The 20,077-nt window shown below is 50.4% G+C and overlaps 7 protein-coding genes across 7 annotated transcripts; 3 read left to right on the forward strand and 4 right to left on the reverse strand.

Annotated features, from left to right (window-relative positions):
- Nucleotides 1-297: 297 nt before the first annotated feature.
- VTN77DRAFT_3133 (uncharacterized protein) lies at nt 298-2,658 on the reverse strand (the record flags this gene model as incomplete). Its single annotated transcript, XM_069419050.1, has 2 exons — nt 298-1,467; nt 1,522-2,658. The coding sequence occupies 2 exons, from the start codon at nt 2,656-2,658 to the stop codon at nt 298-300; spliced, it is 2,307 nt and encodes a 768-aa protein (XP_069278933.1).
- A 1,446-nt stretch (nt 2,659-4,104) lies between these two features.
- Nucleotides 4,105-4,719, forward strand: VTN77DRAFT_3134 (uncharacterized protein; the record flags this gene model as incomplete). Its single annotated transcript, XM_069419051.1, has 5 exons — nt 4,105-4,156; nt 4,256-4,282; nt 4,353-4,382; nt 4,448-4,538; nt 4,605-4,719. 5 exons carry the CDS (start codon nt 4,105-4,107, stop codon nt 4,717-4,719), a joined length of 315 nt encoding a protein of 104 aa, XP_069278934.1.
- Nucleotides 4,720-10,696: 5,977 nt separating this feature from the next.
- VTN77DRAFT_3135 (uncharacterized protein) lies at nt 10,697-12,343 on the forward strand (the record flags this gene model as incomplete). The annotated part of the gene is made up of 2 exons (XM_069419052.1): nt 10,697-11,331; nt 11,395-12,343. 2 exons carry the CDS (start codon nt 10,697-10,699, stop codon nt 12,341-12,343), a joined length of 1,584 nt encoding a protein of 527 aa, XP_069278935.1.
- Nucleotides 12,344-12,949: 606 nt separating this feature from the next.
- VTN77DRAFT_3136 (uncharacterized protein) lies at nt 12,950-13,441 on the reverse strand (the record flags this gene model as incomplete). Its single annotated transcript, XM_069419053.1, has 1 exon — nt 12,950-13,441. The coding sequence occupies one exon, from the start codon at nt 13,439-13,441 to the stop codon at nt 12,950-12,952; it is 492 nt and encodes a 163-aa protein (XP_069278936.1).
- Nucleotides 13,442-13,515: 74 nt separating this feature from the next.
- On the forward strand, nt 13,516-15,085 carry VTN77DRAFT_3137 (uncharacterized protein; the record flags this gene model as incomplete). Its single annotated transcript, XM_069419054.1, has 2 exons — nt 13,516-14,796; nt 14,870-15,085. The coding sequence occupies 2 exons, from the start codon at nt 13,516-13,518 to the stop codon at nt 15,083-15,085; spliced, it is 1,497 nt and encodes a 498-aa protein (XP_069278937.1).
- A 281-nt stretch (nt 15,086-15,366) lies between these two features.
- VTN77DRAFT_3138 (uncharacterized protein) lies at nt 15,367-16,385 on the reverse strand (the record flags this gene model as incomplete). The annotated part of the gene is made up of 3 exons (XM_069419055.1): nt 15,367-15,505; nt 15,588-16,189; nt 16,284-16,385. 3 exons carry the CDS (start codon nt 16,383-16,385, stop codon nt 15,367-15,369), a joined length of 843 nt encoding a protein of 280 aa, XP_069278938.1.
- A 711-nt stretch (nt 16,386-17,096) lies between these two features.
- Nucleotides 17,097-19,843, reverse strand: VTN77DRAFT_3139 (uncharacterized protein; the record flags this gene model as incomplete). The annotated part of the gene is made up of 2 exons (XM_069419056.1): nt 17,097-17,445; nt 17,499-19,843. The coding sequence occupies 2 exons, from the start codon at nt 19,841-19,843 to the stop codon at nt 17,097-17,099; spliced, it is 2,694 nt and encodes an 897-aa protein (XP_069278939.1).
- Between the last annotated feature and the right edge of the window lie 234 nt (nt 19,844-20,077).

A 20,077-nucleotide genomic window follows, 5' to 3' on the forward strand; every position in this document is an offset into this window, starting at 1 on the left:
AATAAAAATGAAAAGAAAAAAAAACACCCGAAACCCCAGATAGACCCTGCGTACAGATCCCATGCCAAAGGGAACACAAACAGAAAAAAAAAAGACACAAGACAGAAAGAGCTAAGAGCTAAAGATTAGGTAAGGAGCGGTATGGTATGTAAATAAGATAAGAGGAATACCCCTGCCAGTAATAGTTTCCTTCTATCACTGAATTTCCTCTCTTTCAACTCAGTATAACAGAACAGACAGAAGTCGTTGCTACATTGGCAACGACCACGACAATATATGTTTCACACAGCGGGTAGGTTATTTTTCTATCTTCTGCCATCCATTCAGGTATGCCATCAGACCAACCCCGAGAAGAACGACGCCAAGCATCGACGCATAAGGCGTAGAATGTTCTAGGAGATTGTGTCTACGCCGTCGCGTCGCTAATGCCGTCGCTGCATTCTCAAGTTCCTTGATGTTAGCTGGGTTGATACCATGACCATGACGGGACTGAACAACAGACTCCGTCTCATCGGAGGATGATGTCACCTCTTTCTCCGATATAGAAGGCTCTTCGGAATTCGCGGGCTCCGAAAGAGCATCTTTTGATTTTGCAGCAGCGGCCTGCGCAGCCTCGCGTTCGCGACGCAAAGTCTCAATCATCTCAGAAAGAGTTTTCCGTACTTCGACGGTTTCTTCTTCAGCTTTCTCCGCTCGTTGCTTGAAGATCTCGACCTGTTGCTTCATCTCCGCCAATTCTATCACCATCGTGTCGAGACGCTGCTGCAGTTGCTGGCTATGAGCTTCGAGGAAAGACGTTTTCTCATCCTTCACTTCAGGTTGCGCCGCCTCGACAGGTTCCTTGGCTTCGTCGACCTCAAAAACCTTCTCGGCCTTTGGTTCCTCTGCCACGCCTTTGTCCGCTTGTTCCACGGGTGGTTCAAAGGCAGCCTCCACTTCAGACTGCTGTCCATCCTTTCCAGTGTTCATCTCTAATTTCCGGGCTCTCTCCTCCGCACTTTCACGAGCTGAGCGTTCCTGGCGTAAGAGATCTTCCAGTTCCTTGACACGGGCGCCTTGAGCATCTAGTTCCTTCTTTGCAGAAGACAACGCCTCGATGAGTGATAGAATCTGACTCGATTCGCGTGAGACGGGAGAATTTGCTGTTCCGTCCTTCGTCGGCTTTTCCGTATCGGAGCGCTTCAAAGGACTTTTGTGGGGATCATGGCTTTGACGACGTGGTGCATCCGGCTTTTCAGGTAGAGGTTGTTGAGGCGGAGGTGCGGGAGGGTCGGAGAACCGTGAGAAGGAATCAACCCGCGGCATCTTAGGCCTCCCATTCACCTGCCGAGAGGGATTATTCTCTGACCCAGATACTTTGCTATTAGGTTTCTCCTTTTCAGAACTGTCTTGCGAGATGAGCGACTGCAAGAACTCGTCGGTCTGACGGAGGTCTTGGGCCTGCTGTTTAGCTTGTTTCATCTCACTCTAACTTGCCAGTTAGTAACCCGCATTATCGTAAAGTTCTCCTAAGGAACGTACCGAAAGCCTCTTGACAATTTGTTCAATGGTGATGGGAGCGAGCCAGTAGTTCATTTGCCGTTGCTGCTGGAGTGCACTCATCTGGCTACCAGCAGCGCTCTGGGCGCTGCGGTTGCTTAACGAGCTGCTTGACCGTCCACGCAGGTGTGAAAGCGGTTGACTGAGGGGCGAGGGAAGGAGACCACCACCCGAAGTGGGATCGATATCCCCGAAATTCAGATCGAGGATATTTGGGCTTGCACCGTAGATACCGGCATGTTCGACTTTCGCGGATACCTTATGATGTACGATCGACTTTTGATCCTCGCTGACGATATCGATTCCGAGCTCCAACGTGTCATTTTCGCGTAGCTCGTGAGGTTCGGAGTCCCGATTCTCGGGTGAAAGGCGCTGGCCATTGACGAAAGTGCCATTCGACGATTTGACGTCTCGAATCCAGATCTTCCCACTTCGGTCCGCCCAGATTTCTGCGTGCTGTCGGGAGAGCACCTTCGAGTCGAAATACCCGTTCACTGGCGTTGGAACAGTCTTCGCATTCGTCTGCCGGCCAATCCGCAAGACCTCAGGAAAATAAGGAACGGTGATCTGTTTCTTCTCAAAGGTACCGTTGAGTGGGATTAAAGTGAGAATAGCGGGTGGATCGTTAGAAGATGGAATGCCTCCACCTGAACGAATGCCATTCTGCTGAGCGGAGTGGATCATATGAGATGGAACTATAGGTGAGGGTTGATGAATGGCAGACATGGCCGACGAAGCCGTAGGTCCTCCTGACGATGACGTTGATGATGCTGAGACGGCCTGTGGGCGAGCATTCGTTACACCAGACACTGGCTCTGATTTCGAGCTGGGCCACAGGCTCCGACCAGGCTTCTTCTTCGAGGACCAGGTAGTCAATTCACCGTTGGCGCTCTGCCCAGCATTACTGTGATGCGAAACAGTAGCCGTGGACGATGTCGACGTAGTTGACGCCAACGAGGAAGAAGAATTCGATCTTTGGACACTTTTTCGTGGCATAAACATTCGGGACACGTCGTCCGTGTTCATTGAAGTCAGCGCCGCTTGTCCTCCGTTACCAGCAGCATACCATCCTAGACGAGGCCCCGATTGCACGCTAGGTGGAGAAGCCACCGCAGTCATGAGGAGACAGGTTCTGACAGGTGATGGTTTTGAGGATTAGGGAATTCTGCCCGCGCTGCTTCAAAACAGGGGGGCCGCCCGAAGGTCAGAAGAAAAAAAGTTACAGCGCCGAAATTGAGGGAGGCGCAGCGATCAACAGACTCCGGTCAACATATGGATCTTCGAGGAGGCGACGCGCGATTAGGCGTTGCAGACTGATGGAGTGTTGCTCAGTTAGCATTCGCTGCGACTGACCACACAAATTCTTGGGGGATATGGGGTCCCACGGGCTTGATGGAAACCCGGATAGACTGCTTGAGCTTACCTCCTCAGTCTGAGTCTGGCGCGGAGTTTTCCTCAAACGACATGCATGTGCTTGACAAGAGAGACTTTTCTCGTTAAGTCCTTAGCCGCCCGAAATCGACACCTTGTCCAGGGAGAGAGGCAACACGGGATAGGTCGCCAGCGGACCTAAACACGTCTTGCACCAACTTTGGATCTCAAGGATGGCTGATGGGATGTTTGCGGGATGGATTCTCAGACGTCGAGATCAGGATCCATGGGTTGGCTGGATTCGACACGAGAGGGTCAGGGTTACTGTCACTGTCACCGTCACCTTTACTCCCGCCGCCGCTCTCTTTCCCGTCACGTCGCCGCCCCAGGTCAACATGTCACGTGACAAGAGTAAGCGAGCCTCGAGCACGTGCCTGGGCCACAGATTTTTCAATTATTGGCTTGAAATAAAATTATAGTGAATTTCAGGACATCTCGCTGAAATATATTTCTTTATCCAAAATATATGGTCATTTCTTAAAAATTATCAGTCGTCAAAAGTATTTTTTTAACGATATTACGGAATAGAACAAAATATAGAAATCTCTCCACTCTTAGTGCCAAGGCGCTAAAAGTTTCGGAAAATAAAATCCTTTTTTCGTAACAAGCCTTACAGGTCTCGCTTCAGAAAATACTTAGTCTGCCAAGGACTTTTGCCCCTGGGGCGTATTACCTATTATCTACCTCTTTCCAGGCGGGCTACCTACTCATATTCCTTACAATATTCTCTTCACCATATTTTTTGTATTAGGTAGTCTTTATTATCCACTTTTCATGCGGGCTCCTTACCTATATTCCTTGCAATACTGTATACGTAGTATAGTGATGATCACTGAAAAAAAAAAAGCCTTTTTTTTTTTCATGAAATTGAAATTACCAAGTGCATCTGCGGGAGTCCTGGGGTGGGCTAGCGGGATGCCGCCGCACTACGGAAGGCGAGATACACCAGAGACGTCACCAAATACGTAGTTGGTTAGCCAGTGAGGTCAATGGCATGCTTTCGGTTTCTTTCGATCCAGCGCCCAGCCCATTGATATATCCCTCTTGAACAGGATCTCGAGCAATTACACTGCAGCGTATTTCTTCCTTTTCGACAAGGGATCTGCAGTCGGGACCTATTGCGAGTCGTTAAAAATGCCCGTCGTAGCAGCTCCAGCAGGGCATGGCCCTTCGACATTTGACAAGAGTAAGTCTGACGTCCATAGCTGCTCTCTTACAGTCTGTGGGATTTGGTGTCATTTTGGATGCTTTCAAGTGAATGGTTAGCTAACTCGACTTCAAACAGTGAAAATGGGTGCTTTGATGGGAGGAAGTAGGTTCCCATCATGATCTTTTTCTACACGGACATCGTACTGACCGTTCGATTTCTTCCTCTCTGCTAGCCGTGGGTATGATTATGGGCTTCATCATTGGTATGTTGGAATTGCGGCTTCAATTCCCATCATAATGGGCGGATGCTGATGTTCGATCGCACCAGGCACTGTCACGATTTTCCAGTATGGCGCTGGGCCGAACGGTGTCATGCGTACGCTGGGCAAGTATATGCTTGGGTCGGGCGCCACTTTTGGGTATGGGCTGGCCTTATTTCGTGAACCATTTTGCATTTTGAACTAACCACGACTTCAATAAAACAGTCTGTTCATGTCCATCGGCAGTGTCATCCGGACGGAGGGTCCTTACCACGAAGCCTGGCGCCGCGCTCGCGGACCCCCCATGATGCTCCCTAGAGAATATCCGGCGCGTCGATAAACTCAAAAAAAAAAAACAAGGCAATATATCTCGAAATTCACGGAAGTCTCGGAAGTCATGATGGGTCTGAGATAGCCGTCTCTGTATACTATATTTGGTCCAAAGGGGAGGTGTTTGTCAGGAATCATCTCCAAAATGTGAGCCAATTTAGATTTTTTTAATTACGACACAGCCAGTGGATGGCTAGCGGGTAGGAAGATTTGGAAAATGTACTGTACATAGCTTCAAACGGTCTCACTAGGCTCAGAGAGAGCCAAAGGATCATCTTTCAATATCACGTCTCCACACGATTTTCAGTTGATCGCCTTGTTCCAGGAATGTTGTCATTCTTCTGTCATGATGCTTTTCCTAGGCTGTTCCTGCGCTGGGGAAACGACATTGTGGGAAACTATACCCATCGACAATCAAACCAGACGACGTTCTGGCAGACAGATTATCATGTCCTGGAGACTTTTCTCTAGCAGAAGACCAGCCCAAGCGAACCATATTATCCTACCCTCTATACCAGGTTATCAAAATTTCTATCTTGCTGCGATTGGAAGATTGAAGTTACTAAGTGATAGTGATACGTAGGAAGTCACCTCTCCTTCTCCCACTCCCGGAGCAAAGAGGAAAGCAATCAAAAGCATTCTTTTGTAGTTTGTTTCTCTTCCATCTATTATCGACACGCCTTGATAATACCTAACCCTATAGAAAGTAGTGTCCTCTCGAGGAATGCTCTTTCGTGCACCAAGGAATTTATTTTGAAGGAGCTCGGTTCTCGATCCCTGGTAATGCCTTCCTCTGTGCTTGAAGAGTCCTATTACACAGACACTCGTCTTATCCCCTTTAGAAGATTGTCTGTGACAAACCATGTGGTGTCAGAATCAAATATGGCGGGAATGTGAAGACTGTATTGTCGGATTAAATGGATGCTTATCACTAGTCGATTGAGATATCAACAACAGCATTCATGTCACTTTAAACCCACTAGTCTAAGTCCATCCTATTGTATTCAGGAAATATTGAATAAGATAAACTGAAAATAATCTGGACTCAGAGCTATCTCACAGACAACATTCAATATTCTGAAGGGGGAAGGAAGTCAGATGATATTAGTGAATGACAGAGTGATAAAAAAAAGTCAACTGTAGTCCCAGTCTTCCTCTAAGTTACAGACTAAGTATTGATGTCATGACAGGGAATACCAGACAGGTTGTTGAAGTCGCCAACTACCCAAGGTATGGATGACAAGGATAGCGGAAACACAAGATAGCATTGATGAGAAGAAGAGAAGAGTAGAGACTTAGGAAGGTAGTTTTGGTTCAAATGCAGATCATGAATCAATAGGATAAACTATAAACATAAACGTTGTCGAGTTTCCATTTCACATATGTGTTTGCTTTGCAACTGTTTCTTTTCTGCAAGTCACTACAGAGTACGCTGTACTCCGTACTCTACGACCCTCCACGAGGAAAGCTAACAAGAATGGAATGTTTCCCACGTGTTTCACTTTAAGCCTAAACGGCCTTCAAAGCATAGCCATTAGGCACAGTACGGAGTATGAGACATCGGGAATTCCCGAGACTGAGAGAGCTGAAACTAGTGCGAAGCATCTAGCGCCGCATGATAATCAGACCTTGTCTCAGTTCTTGTCACGACGATCATGCAAAAAAGCTACCTCAGCGGCTCAGCCTGGGACTTCCCATGAGATGGATAGATGATGGAGTCGGGTGGTTTTCGTAGTTTCTAAATTAGGTATCCGTACACTACTGCAGATCTGCTTTGCTAGACTGGTCTGAAGAGAAAATATTACCTGTCTGTTCTATAAGACTATAACCAAACACTTGACCCCCGGGCCTACCTACGACAAATATTAGGTAGTTATTATTATCTCCTTTCCAGGCGGGCTTCCTACCTATATTCCTTGCCATGATTCTCCTCACCATATCCCTTACTAATATTTGTCTCCCTCACTGAGGAATATGGTTTCTTACCCAATATGCAATCCCTGGGTGGGCAGATTTCATGGATTTGACAATGATTAGGCAATTATCACCAAAGAAAAAAAATTATTTCTTTAATAGAGTAGATGATAGAAGATAAATAGACGCCAGAGGGATGTCAGCGCTCAACATGTGATCTTGGAGTCGAATTAATTAATCAATGATTCAATCCTTAATGATAGTTACTTACCTAGGTAGGTAGGCAGGCACCTATCCATCTAAATACCAGTGCGAGAACTCCCGACGTGTCGAGCCTTACTACGGAGTATTAAAGTTAGGCGTGAATGCAATATTACTCGAGTCTTGGAATGTGGAGACCGGAAAAAGAAAGCGCATGCCCTCCTACCCAACTACATTCAGCTGCTGCCAGCACATCATCGCTGACATCAGGAACCGTGGAACCGTTGTATGGAGGACCACCATAACAACGTATAAAAGAAAAAAATTTTTTCTACTTGCCAGTTGCCACTTCCCTGGCCAATGGTGGTTGGGTCGGTACCAAATGGTTACATGCACGATAGGCTTTGGATGGCAAAAGACGAAAACTCCACAGCTTTTTTTTTTCTGTTTTTGTTAGGTAACGTACTCCTTACTCCGTACAAGGAACTCCTTACACCTCCACAGGCTGCTAACACAAATTGTGTGAAAAAGCGCCTCCTTTAAGTTGTAATATGTAGTTAATTAATATAACTCCGTATTCTGTATTGTTCACTTCTTAAGTTCGGCAGTGGCGCACTGCTGGGCAATCTGGGGGAGGAGAGGGAGATAATTAGATAATTTTGATAATCAAGTCAAATTTCCCATCTAACTAACAGTTTAACTAATGAGACTGTAAAATGGACCAGGGGTATCTCCACCAGCGGATGGCTCTAAAGTAGTAAAAACTGTCCACTCCTATCTTGGATGAGATGGATGAGGCTATTCTGAATCTGGGGGGAACCGGGCGGTGGATCCGATCTTAATGTGGTGAGTCGTGACTCTGGTGAGCAGGTCATTTCAGTGGAAAAATAATTTATTTTTTTCTTTGCTTTCTCCCCCATCGTGTCCAGGGTCATAGCAACTAGGCTCCTGAGGATTCCAGCAATCACATTTGCACCGACTTCCATACGCGCAAGGTTCAAGAGCGAATGAGCGATCAGTCGGACACTAATGGAGAGATGCCTTATTAAACTTATCCGAAGGTCCAGACTATTGAATTTGATAATTGTCGCCAGGGGATGGATGACTTGGCGCGCTGAGCATCCAGGAACGCGCCCTATTGGCGTCGCGCTACCTGAGCTAAATTTCGACTGCATCCAACGAAATTTCCTGCTTCACCAGTCCGGCGCCTAGTTATACCAACACTACTCCATAGTCGGCAAGAAAAATTTCGAAAAAGGGAACTGCTGGGCACGATTCCTTGCCCTACATGGCCCCTCGCCACCTATCCTACCTATCCTGGTTATCCTAGTGCCGCTTGCCCCAGGGGTTTGCGGCAAATCATACTCCGGAGTACGGTTGTTGTCGCATGGTGAAATTACAGACACGTCCAGTTTGCCAATAGTGCTGGTCTTTTTACCGAGACTGGTATACATACGGAGACTGGAGTATAGCAATTTGACCCAGCAGAAAGCCCGTGCTGACTGCTGAAAAATAAGATGATGACCTGTCAGTGCCTCGGGCTACGGTAGGCCCCGTACGGACTACTCTGTAGATGGGTAGTCATCTGACACCATTTGATGAAGCCAGGGCTTAATGTTGCAAGAGAGCCAATCGAGGCAACCGACACAAAGGGGCAACAAATTCCCCCCACCCATCTATTCCCACGCCATGTGTTGTCCTGGGTTAGTGGAAAAGGTGCATCATGCAGGTGAATTCAGACCACGGAGTCAATCCCCGAACCACGTCGCTTGCCGAGACTGTCGCCTTTGCGACTCACCACTCTCTTTAACTCCCCTTCTGTCTCTTCGACCTCTCTCTTCTTTCCATCAACCCTGTCGCTCCTTCTGTCCAACTAGTTGAGCAGTGCTCCCTTCACACTCATTACATCGCTAACCAACTTGCGACACTCGTTTCTGCGCTTCCATCGCCGACTCTTTCCAGTCTTGCCAGCACAGGCCTGCGGTGCTGTCATCTATATACTGTCGCAAAAGTCCCTGCAAGCGCGCACACACAAACAATCAGCCTTTTTCAGGCACTTTCGATCCTTTACTTCTCTTTCTCCTTCGCCAGGCAGCACAGCGTCGTCCTCATCCCGCAGGCGTCCGTTGTCGCGTGGGAATATCTGAACATATTTTATATATTTTTCGACTCCACCCTCAGCCAAAATGAAGTTCGGAGCAGTATTTGCTACGCTTTTCCTCTTCGCCGCGCCTCAGCTGGTCGCCGGTCAGACTCAAACCATCACGACCACGACGACAATCACCAGGACTGTGGTTCGTGCGGTGGCCACGACGACCGCTGTTTCGTCTCCGTCTGTGACACCTACTAGCACACCTGCGGTCTCGCCTGTTTCATCGACCCCGGCGGTGAGCAGCTCGTCGACGGCTCAGGCATCTGCATCTGCATCCGCGACTCCCTCCCAGACCGGCGGCGCCATGACTCTGGGAGCCGGTAGCATCCCTGCAGCGCTTGTCGCTGGATCCCTTGCTCTCGTCTTGGGCACGATCGTCTAGTTTTGCCAAACCCCATCGCACGAATTGCACAACCAGTGTCCTCTGAGGCATCTGGCCTGGATTATATCTGCTCGTGATTTCCGCCATTGTCGACGAAATCATCCCCTTTGTGTGTCTCCTGGAGAGTTGGGGAGCCGGTTTTCTTTGGATATTCTTTTTTTGCCTTTTATCACTTCTTGATTAGCCGGAGATCACACAGACATGAGTGAGGGTGCATCGGACGTTACGCTTTTTTTATACCCCCTTTTTCACTTCTTCTTCTTGTTTACTTATGATCCCTTTTTTGGAGTGTTACGAGTCCATGCTAGTTTTGTTTTTCAGCCTGCGGCTGCAACTCTTTGAACACGCCCAGTCGATCGACATCGAACCGATCTGGACTGTGGGTGCATGAGCAACACGAAACAAACAAAACGGAAGCTAGGGCGTTTTGGAATGAAGGGCTTTTGGATTTTTTTTCCTGTTCAGTTTTTAAAACCTTCATCCCAGGTTTGGTGTTTTGAGTGGTGGTGGTTGCTCTTTTTTTTTCTTCCTTCATCTTTGAGCAACCCTACGATTATAGGACTTTAAGATTACCCAAATATCCAATTCGATCTTTTTGTTCCTCGTCCGTGACGATAGCCGCAACAGTCAGTTGTAATTTTGGCTGTAATCTTGGCGAATGGGAAGGATATCATTTAATGAAGACAACGATGGTCCCTTGGGCTTTGGGTACATGTCGTTGAAATTGAATCAACAGGATCGGCCGCCGTTGTGACGGCACTGTCGATCACCTTCCCTTCCGCTGCTGCCATTCCGCCTTGTGTCGCGAGGACGTCATGCAGAAAGTTCCAAGTTCCAACATTCCGCAAGCTAGAAAATCACCTGATCGTGATAATTCTTATGAAATAGACCTATTCGCCTCTCTCGCAGTGCTCCGACTGTGCTCGAGATTCACAGCAGCGAATCTGAGGGATGGAGCGGCGGCACCGGTCCGGGGATGATGTTATCAGGCGCCGTTTTATCGCTCGCGCCGCTGATTGGCCCAATCGCGGTCCAACGCGTTGTGCCGCTTGAGGTAAACAGTCAAGCGACCTCGCTCACCTGATTTCTCGTCAGACACCGCCATTGTCTGGGTTCAGGGGGCCTGTCTGGCTGCATTCTGGCACGATATGCTCCCTGGCCAGAGCGTCCATTTGATCCTGTAAGTGTGCCATGTCTGTTTCTTTGCCTGAGATTCAGCTCGAAGCTATCGCGAACGTCCCCTCATGTTCGCGCCCCACGCGTAACTTCAGCTCACACGGACTCTGGAAATGCAATTGAGCTGTTTCGCTGAAGACTACTGACCTCTAGTTAGTTACAATGGATAACGAAATCCCTCTTCCTCCGCCCCCGCGGATTCGCCATCGATCGCCGGCCAACGCATCGAGTACTTTGCCCCCATCGAGTTCGCCTTTTCAGAAGCCTCAGCGCCCTTCGCGGTCTCGGCTTGATGACCTCTCCAGCATACCGTCGAGTGATCCGGCTTTCTTCTCCAGCGATGACATCCCCTCCTCGTCCTTGGACAACTATAATGGGCCTGTGCAGCCCGAGAGGTCTAAGAAGCGGCGGTACCGCGGTACATGGTGGGGGGAGATGGCAGTGGAAGCGAAGAGGAAGAGAGGTGATTTCAAGGAAAAGCGGAACTGGGACAGTGGTGTCTGGATGGGGAGTGACGAGTCTTCTTCCGAATGCCTGTTTTCCGCCTCCGAAGATGCCTCTTCATGTGAGGAATATCCGAGACACGTACGCGACTGGAATTCGCGGGGGCAGGCGACTGCAACCATTCCTTATCCCAAACCTGCTTGCACAGCTGTTGATAGTCGTGCTGAACCGAGCAATAGACCGACTTTCCAGGCTCGTGCCGTCCGGGGAGTGGAGGAGCCAAAGGAGCACCAGGTCGCTCGAGCTCTGGTAAATGACTACCTGGATAAGGGCCAGGACAGCGTCGACCTCAGGTGGGTTCCTTGATTCGACGTGCCTCATTTTCCTTCTGACTGACTATGGATAATTCCGTCCAGCAACGGTAATCTACGGACGATACCGTCTGGCTTGCTTCGACCGTTGCTGCATTTGACGAAACAACCCGCTGTGAAAGATCCTCCAGTCACTGACGAGGTGTATGCCTCGTTGACACCTTTTCTCCGGTTATTTTTGGCCGGAAACTCCCTGACAGATCTCCCCGCGGAGCTGTTCGAGCTAGGGAACCTGAAGGTTCTGAGCTTGCGGAACAACAAGCTCCGGGAAATCCCAGCCGCTATACGGAAGTTGACGAAGCTACAGGAGATTAACGTCTCCGTCAATCGGCTACAGTATTTGCCTTGGGAGATATTATGGCTGATTAAGAAGGGTGATCTGAAACATTTGGTAGTCCATCCAAATCCATTCCTCCAGTTGGAGGAAGCTGGCGATGATATCGAGGCATGGCATTATGGACACTTGGATGGACAGAAAGGTCCTGGGAAGGTGCTACGACTGCCTGAATATGAGGGACCCGCTCCTGAGGAGGCGTGGGCACCTATCCATGTTGCCACTGGCCGCGTTCAGCGTCTTGACAGCGAAGGGTTTCCCGTCGCGGACGGGAAGAGCCGTGGTGGCCAGTTGAGCCTGGAAGAGGCCCCATCCCGCGTGCCATCTTTGCGTGAACTGGCCCTTCTCGAATGTAACCGATTTCCATATCTGGACCAGTTCCTCGATGGGGATCTGTCTGGGTACCCGGAACTCGTGGCACGTCTGCTGCGACAAGCGAGGGACGTTCGGAATGCGGGTGGACGATGCTGTTCGATATGCCATCGTAGTTTTGTGATCGCACGTGCTCAGTGGATCGAGTGGTGGGATTGTACTACGTATGAAAATGGACTCAAGGGTCCACGAGCACCGGGTGCAGAACTTCGACCGTTGCCTTTCCTGCGACGAGGCTGTAGCTGGGCGTGTGTTCCTGGCGCCGCCTCTCAGAGTGGAGATGGTTAACCCGAATAAATGGCTATGACAATAGTCCTAGAATGCTCTTGTTCTTCTCTTCCGATCCTATTCTTTGACCTATACCTGTGGACATCTCTTCGTGTACAAACTACTTAGCAGTTTTTGTTCATGTGTACACGTTTTTCCGTCCATGTTTCGCTCTAGCATAGTGTTGACAGGGTTGCATCTTCGATGTTGATTATTTGTATAGATATTCCCACCGTGGTTGATTGGGCATGGTTGGGCGAATGACCAGAATCATACATACTGTACCGTGACTACCGTCTGTACATGATGCTCACTGAGTCAGCAGCCTGTTGTGTCAACCCCAGTTCCCCAGATTTTCTCCCCACATTCTCCTCGCCCGTAGTTCCGCAGATCACGTCCGCCTCCGCCATGGAAATGAGGGGAAGCTACTCCGTATATCCATGCAGCGAATCTGCCAATAAACGAACTCCGTCGGTTATCTAGAGGAAGCTCCACCTCCAACCCCTCAAACAGTCAATCCCTTTGGCCTCTCTTCAAGTGACCTCTTGATAATACCACTCACTATGTACTCCGTACCTAGGTTATGTCACTATGTATTGTATGTAGGGAGTCTTCAATTCTCCTCCCTTAGCTACCTAGGTAGGTAGGTAGGTAAGACGACCCCTCTTCTCTTTCTCGCTCTGTATGTGGTTCCAATTTGGTGGTACTTGCATTGCCTACGAACGCATGCTGCATGGATGTTATTATCAATAATGTCTCGTTTGGTGGTGGAAACTCCGCATCTATGTATTCGCCTCCACCAGGACCTGCTCCAGCTCCAATGGAAGGGAGTGAATGACTGCATGGATGGATACGTCGGGTCCATCGCATCACATCACATCCCCCGCAGCAGCTCAGCCCAGCCCCGCACCGCGCCGCAGATGGGTTGATGGATGGATGGATGACCTTGACGAGGAGGAGGTAGTGTCCGTCTCGTCTCATCTGACGGGGTCGTAGAATTGGGAATCTCTCTCTTCCTCTCTTCTCTTTTCTCCTCTCTTCTTTTGCCTTGGAATCACAAAGAAACGGGAATGAGATAGATGTTGATTTGATTGCCGACATTCGGATATCATATTCCATTGTCAGTCCTCTATTATTTGTCCAGAGTTAATAAATAAATACTATAGTATACTGCTTATCTATACTTCTTAACAATGGCTACCGCGGTGAGCTCTGTCAATCCAGCAGCGGCAACGGAGCACACTCGGGACCCTATTCATCATCATCAGGAAGCCAGTCCTGCTCCCGCTTCTGCTCCTGCTGCCTCCGACGAACAGCTCGAACACCCCACCGCAGCCCAGATCCTCCTGGAGAACTTCACTCTGCCTACCTTCCCCGAGAAGGCGTCCGGCCTACAAGCGCTGACGCTCACCTCCGACATCAAACCGACCGAGTACGCCGACTTACTGAGCCCAACAGCCTCAGACCTGAACACGATATCGTCGATTCCTCAAGGGATCGAGGCGTTGACGCTCGAGCTGTTTTCTCTCGGCTACCCGCCCCTCTTCCTGACGAAGCTGAGCAAGGCTCTTCCGAAATTGAAGACCCTTACTCTGTACAGCCAGCTCGTGGACGGCGTCAGTGACGGTTCCCGCAAAGATGCGGGAGAGTTCTTCACCAATGTCCTCGTGGGGAAGAAGGAGAATGGCGGCGGATTGAGAGAATTACATCTGCTGGATACCTTTTGCCGCAAGGGCTTCGTCGCGGGACTTGGGGGTATCCTCGAGGACCTCCATGCGACAGGCACTGCTGCTGGATCACAGGAGGGAGCGTCCTCCAAGAGCGTCCTGCGCTTCCTCGAGGTATCATACACCTACCGCGGCCACTCCGATTCGAATTTCCTAGCCCGGATCCCCGGCGACGAGCTGCCGACGATGCTGGTTCCGTCGCTCATAGCGGCGTCTTTCAGTCTGGCTGCGCCTGTTTCGAGAAATTCGTCAGGTACGACATCCGAGTTGCCTGATGACCCTGCGGATGTCGATGAGAATGGTGTCCCGATTCCGGGACGGAAGCCAGAGGGGATTATCCCTCTGCCCCAGACGAATCCTGGTGTTGCTATCCTTATGCGGAAACTCACCGGTGAGGGCGGCGAGAAGAGTGAGGAAAAGACAGCAACAAAGGATGAGACGAATAAAGAGAAGCATGACGGAAAAGATAAAGAAAAATCACCGGCATATCGCCCCGGCTCCGGCCCAGGACCACGAAACCTCAAAATGCTCGACGCGACCATCTACACACTGGACACGAACCAACTGGCGAGCATTGTCCGGGCCCAGCAGGGGCTGGCCGTGTTGAGTGCTAGTGTCCTTGTCAGCGGGACTGAGGCGTCCAAGGCCAGTCTTCTGGAGGCGCTCCGGGGAGGGAAAGATGGCAGCAGTGGGAAGGACTTGGAAATTGTGGAGATTGTGGGAGTTCCTGATGGGTTTGAGCAGGAGGTGAGTCACTTAAATTTATTCCAATCTTCCTCTTCCAGTGAAAAAGACTCATCAAACACTAATTCGTGAATAGTCCTCCGACTCTACCAACACATCCTCTCCCAAGGAGGAACAGCTCCACAACGTGTTCCCCTCTGCATCCGACATGGCCGATCTCTCAGCTCACCTGCCCCGACTTGAATCCTTCAAGATGACCATGCTGCGGGCGAAGAGCTTTGGCACCGTGGAATGGAACCGCTCTGCGGATGGGAAGTGGACTGGTGGGGTGACGAAAGAAAGTCAGCCATGATTGATTGATTTTTTTTTCGTTCATCTCGTTTATTTATCTTTGTCGTCGTCGTAAGTATCTACGTAAATAAACAATTTCATTTTCAGAGCAAGAGAAGAAGAGAGTAGAGAATATGAATATGCAAGTTTATTTATGTACTTGTTTTGTTACTTGGGAATAGAGCAGTACAGTACAGTAAGCCCAGAAGACAACCCTTTTACAAAAACCCTAAACCCGCATCCAACCGTTATCCATTAAACAGAAACGCCAACCAAAACCAAAACCAGACTGGCAGACCATACTTATTCGACCTTCTGCGCCTGCTTGCGCAGACTGTTCTCAATATCAGCCGCCCACAACGCCGCACCCACGGTATTCGTATACGAAAACGCCAGCGACGCAAAAGGCACCATTTCAAGGAGGAACGAGGCGATGCCGAAGCTGCGAAGAAAATATCACATTAGACAAATCTGCAGTTTTGTAGTCGAAACATAAAAAAAATATTTCAAATAGGTTTGTTCACCTCGTATACGCACCACGATTCCTCTCAACCCATTCATCCCTCTGCTTCGCGTTCCAGCCTTTCAGCTGAAAGTACCGTTCGTGAGCGACGGGGCCAACCCTCTTGCCCTGGACGACGAGGTACATGATTGTCCCCACGACGGGGATGAAATTCAGCGGGAGGTAGAGCAGCGAGCGGAGGAGGGCGCAAGGCGAGCACAGTCTGCTGCTGCTGCTGAAGGGCCGTTTGAGCATTTTCCCCAGCCGGCCGACAGGGTCGCTGCCGGCTTTCGACAACTGCCGCCCATCCGCGACGAGCGCTTCCTGACCGCTAGCGACGAGCGTCCCGTCAAACGTATCGACCAGTCCGTCCTCGACCCAAAAGGAGGAAGACCAGGACCACCGCGACAGCGCGGTGATGATGGTCGAGCTCTCGCTCAGCACGAGCAGCGCAGCAGAGATCGGCGCCATGGGCCCGCTCGTAAACGCCAGAATAGCGGCCTGCGGCATGTAGGTGAAGAAGAACATGGCAGAGGTGACGCTGAGGCCGAGCGTGAGGGTGGGCCCGATCCGCGAGGTGAGAGGCTGCCAGAGACTGCGGTGGGAGAGGAAGTAGAGGATTCCCTGGGAGAGAAGCAAATCAGATCAAGTAGCTAGATACGGATAAAGACTTGAAGACGTTATTATTTGCATCGCTGTGATTATAGATCTTGCCTACCTTGAATGGATAGAGATATGCGCCTGATCTGGCTGCTTCCGCTGTCAAGTCTCTGATGCGCATGGCTTCTGCCGCCGCAGCGGCTCTAATTTTGTCTGCCATTTTTGAAATTGCAATGGCTAGTTGTTTCTATCATTCAACAATTATACTCAGACTGGAGAAGGAGAAGCAAGTGTGCTGTGTTAACGGACTGGAGTACGATAAGATACGGAGTACTCCGTATACATGCATAGTTCCAAACCGGCGGTGATGACGTCAGGCACCTCGCCTCGGCATCTACTCGACCAATCACAACCCTCCAACTATTACTACTATTACTACCTCTAATACTACCTACCTAGGTAGGTAGTAGATACGACTGCTGCTACTGCACTACTCTATTTTGGATCTGATTTCAACTCTGACGTGGTACATTATTCCATACTGGAATTCTACTGAACGACTGGACAAGACAGCAACAACAATGATCTTTCGTGCGATGAGCGGGAACATAAGATATATGCATATGCAAGACCAAGGCTGTGAGAGGGGAACGTTCAAACAATGGTATCGACTGGAGGGTCACATAATCCACAAAAGAGAAAAGGCAATGACAAGAATGACACGCCGTAAGCCAGCTGCCTACAGGACCTCCATCCTAGGTGCTGATTGGACTTTTCACCAGCACACCTAACATACCCGCCAAACGCCAGGCCATTTCCGTGAACAACGTAGACACACAAAACGATCGCTAGAATTAAATACAGGTTGAATAACACGCCCATGTCGGGAGAACGTATATCGCAGCATTAAAGGAGAGGAAAGGCGAATAGTCTATCGGCTCCCATGAGTGCGAGCTGAATGCCAGATTGTATCACCGCTGAGAGCAGAGAAGCTCAAGGATGCAAAGTTCCGCCAACTCGATTGCGGGGCGGAAGACGTGTTGCCAGCAAGGAGAGGAGCATCTGGGCCCTCGCCGTGTTCCAGACTCGAGTCATCTGGCGGAAGGGCACCAGAAGCTGAGTCATTATGACTATCAAAAGCACGGGGCTGCGTATCGTCCGCATTTTGTTCGTTTTGGGCGCGGGAGTCTACGGCGCCCGAGTCCCTCTGAGACATGGAGCGCACAACGTCTCCTTTACATATCGGGCAAGTCCGTCGACGCGTTGTCAACCATGGCGTGCTTCATCCATAGTTAGCCTTGACAACGATATAGTTAGAAGGGGGCAAACTTACATGCACTCTGCGTGAAACTCGTGACCACATGGGAGACTCATCACTCTGCTCTGCCCATCTATGTACTCTTCCAGGCAGACAACGCATTCAACCTGTCGCCCAGTATATTTGCGCCGCCACAAATTCGAGCCAGAGCCTTGCTTCTCTCCGCTCGAAGGCGCAGCCTCCCTCGTCACCTCCGTCGGGTTCACAACTCCTGATATGGTCTGAGAGCGCGGCCGGGCTCGCCCGGATGCACTCTGAGATCTCGAACCAAGCAGTGGCGATGTGGAGGTAGCAGATCCAGGACTCGGTGACCGAGGAGTGCTCGATGCTGTCGACGACTGGGACGGAATGGTATGATAGGTCCTCACAGGAAGTCGATCAACCACCGATTTTGGCGCCCGCCATCGTCGTCGGCGAATACGAGACCGGATAAGTAGTAGTGCGTAAACAACTGTCAACGTAATCAAGGGACTCACTACCAATACTAGCAGTGTGTCAAAGAATGGGCTGGTCGACATGCTGGTTGGCGTCAGGGTAACCCAGAGGTCCTCGTGTCCGTCAAAATCAGGGTCCCCTTCTCCAGGCAATTTATCGGCAGAGGTAGAGCTCTGGGAGCTCTTTCCATCTTTCCCATCTTGTCGGCTTCCTTGCGTTGTAGCGGAGCTTTCAGGTTCAGGATCGGTATCCTGAGCCCAGTGGAAGTGTCTGGAAAACCAGTTCTCTTCCACTTGCGAGCTCCCGGACTTCGCATTAACCCCAGCATTATCCGAACCTTTCTTGTCGCTTTTGCCAGTAGACTTGTCAGGCCGCGCGTATTCGCCGCTCCCGGGGGTGATGCTGCCGCCCTTGAGGCGTGAGCCGGACTGCGAATTCTTGTTTCCGTCATGACCGTTATCCCCCTGGGTTTTCTTTCCTGGACCAGTGCTAGGCTTCGGCAGTGAAGAGCTCTTTGGAGGTACGAGATCCGGATCCCGCCAATCTTGCACTCCAATTTCAAAGCCGTCTCCATCAAAGTTAGCTGGCTTGCTCCCTGATTTCTTCGACTCGTTCTGCTGGGCACCGCCCTTTTTGCTGCTATCCTTGGTATCGGCTGATCCCTTAACTTTGCCGGAAGTTTCATCCTCTTCCCAATCATCAACCAGAACCCAGTCAATACTTCCACTGCTTGGTGGCCGGCGGCTATCCTCAGGTAGGTGCCAGCCGTAGCCCTTGTCACTTCCCAGCCCCACCAAAGACAGGACGGTATGTAGAAAACCAGAACCTGCATCAGAGGCGCTGGACGCGTCACTAAGGGCTCCATCTTGCTTGGAAGTGCGCTGAGATGTCGGAGTGGAAGTGGCCTTGGTGGTGGGACTCGAACCGGATCCCTGTTTCCCCTTGTTCGTAGAGCTCTTAACAATGCTTTCTCCATGACCAATCTTGAGAGCATCGTCTGAGCGTGACTTTTCACGGGGTGGGATAAGCGACGACAAAAGGTGCGCCGTAGTATAGGAGGTGAAAACAGAAGGGATCGTAATGTTTGAAGTATCGCCTCGAGCGTACATCGTGACAAGACTGCCTCCTTTCGTGTCATCTCCAACAATCAGGGCCACCCCGCCTCGTCGCTGAACCCATTTGACCTTTTCTAGAAAGCCACATCCGCCCCTACTCAATAGTACAATCTTGCCCGCAATCTCTGCACTTTCTTGTAGAGACTGTATATCTGCATGTGTCGGTTTCTCGCCGTTGGAATTGCTCGGGTCAGGAAAGGTCGACCCTGGGAGCGGGTGGTGCAAATGGTCGTCCGTCCCGTCATCGGCAGATGGGGGATTCTCAACATTGCCGTCTTTAGGTCCGGCTGACTCGGAGGCAGGATCGCTCCTGCGGTTGAGCGAGTGGCCGGCATCACTGGGATGGTTGGTGACAGGTTGAGGATTGGATTTCTTTTCCGTTTCCTTTGTTCCCTTATCTTGCTTCAGTTGGCTATCTTTCTCCCCCCACCCCGGGACATCCGAGCAACCGAGTTCTCCCTCGGAGCCTGCGGTAGCGTCTCCTTTCCGGAGGGTGTCATCGCCAAAGCCGCTTCCTATCCAAAGCTGACCACTGAGTCCCTTGGCGGGTAACAACGGGCCAAACGCTGCAGGTCGGGCCAGGAAGAATGTCGAGTTGTCATCAGTCAGACTGATGATGGCTGACGGGGGGAAAAGGGAGGCAGGAGCGTTGAAGGAGAATAGGGCGCGCAACCGGCTCGTTCGACCAGCGAGAGGAGCGTTAGCGTCGGCGCCACGATGAGGTTCGGCGGTGATGAGAGAGAGACAGGTAAGGAGGATCGGAAGGAAGATAAAGCAAAATAGGAGAAGTAAAAGCCGTGGTGGGCGCATCTTGATGATCTCTTAGCAAGGTTGACCAGAGATAAGACAGTGAACTCTAAGTTCGATCCTACGACCAAGCAAAGGGCCTGACTGGACAGGGAGGAGGGCCGCTCATCGAGAAAATAATAACAAGGAGGAAGAGATTCAGGATAGTGGACAATACAGGAGAATCAAGAAAGGAAAAGAAATATCAAAGGAGGGGTGACGTGGTGGAAGGAATGAGGTCTGTTGGTGACAGGGGGG

The sequence above is a fragment of the Rasamsonia byssochlamydoides genome (genome assembly GCF_041956645.1).
Source record: "Rasamsonia byssochlamydoides strain NRRL 3658 unplaced genomic scaffold VTN77scaffold_21, whole genome shotgun sequence".
In the NCBI taxonomy this organism is placed as follows: domain Eukaryota; kingdom Fungi; phylum Ascomycota; class Eurotiomycetes; order Eurotiales; family Trichocomaceae; genus Rasamsonia; species Rasamsonia byssochlamydoides.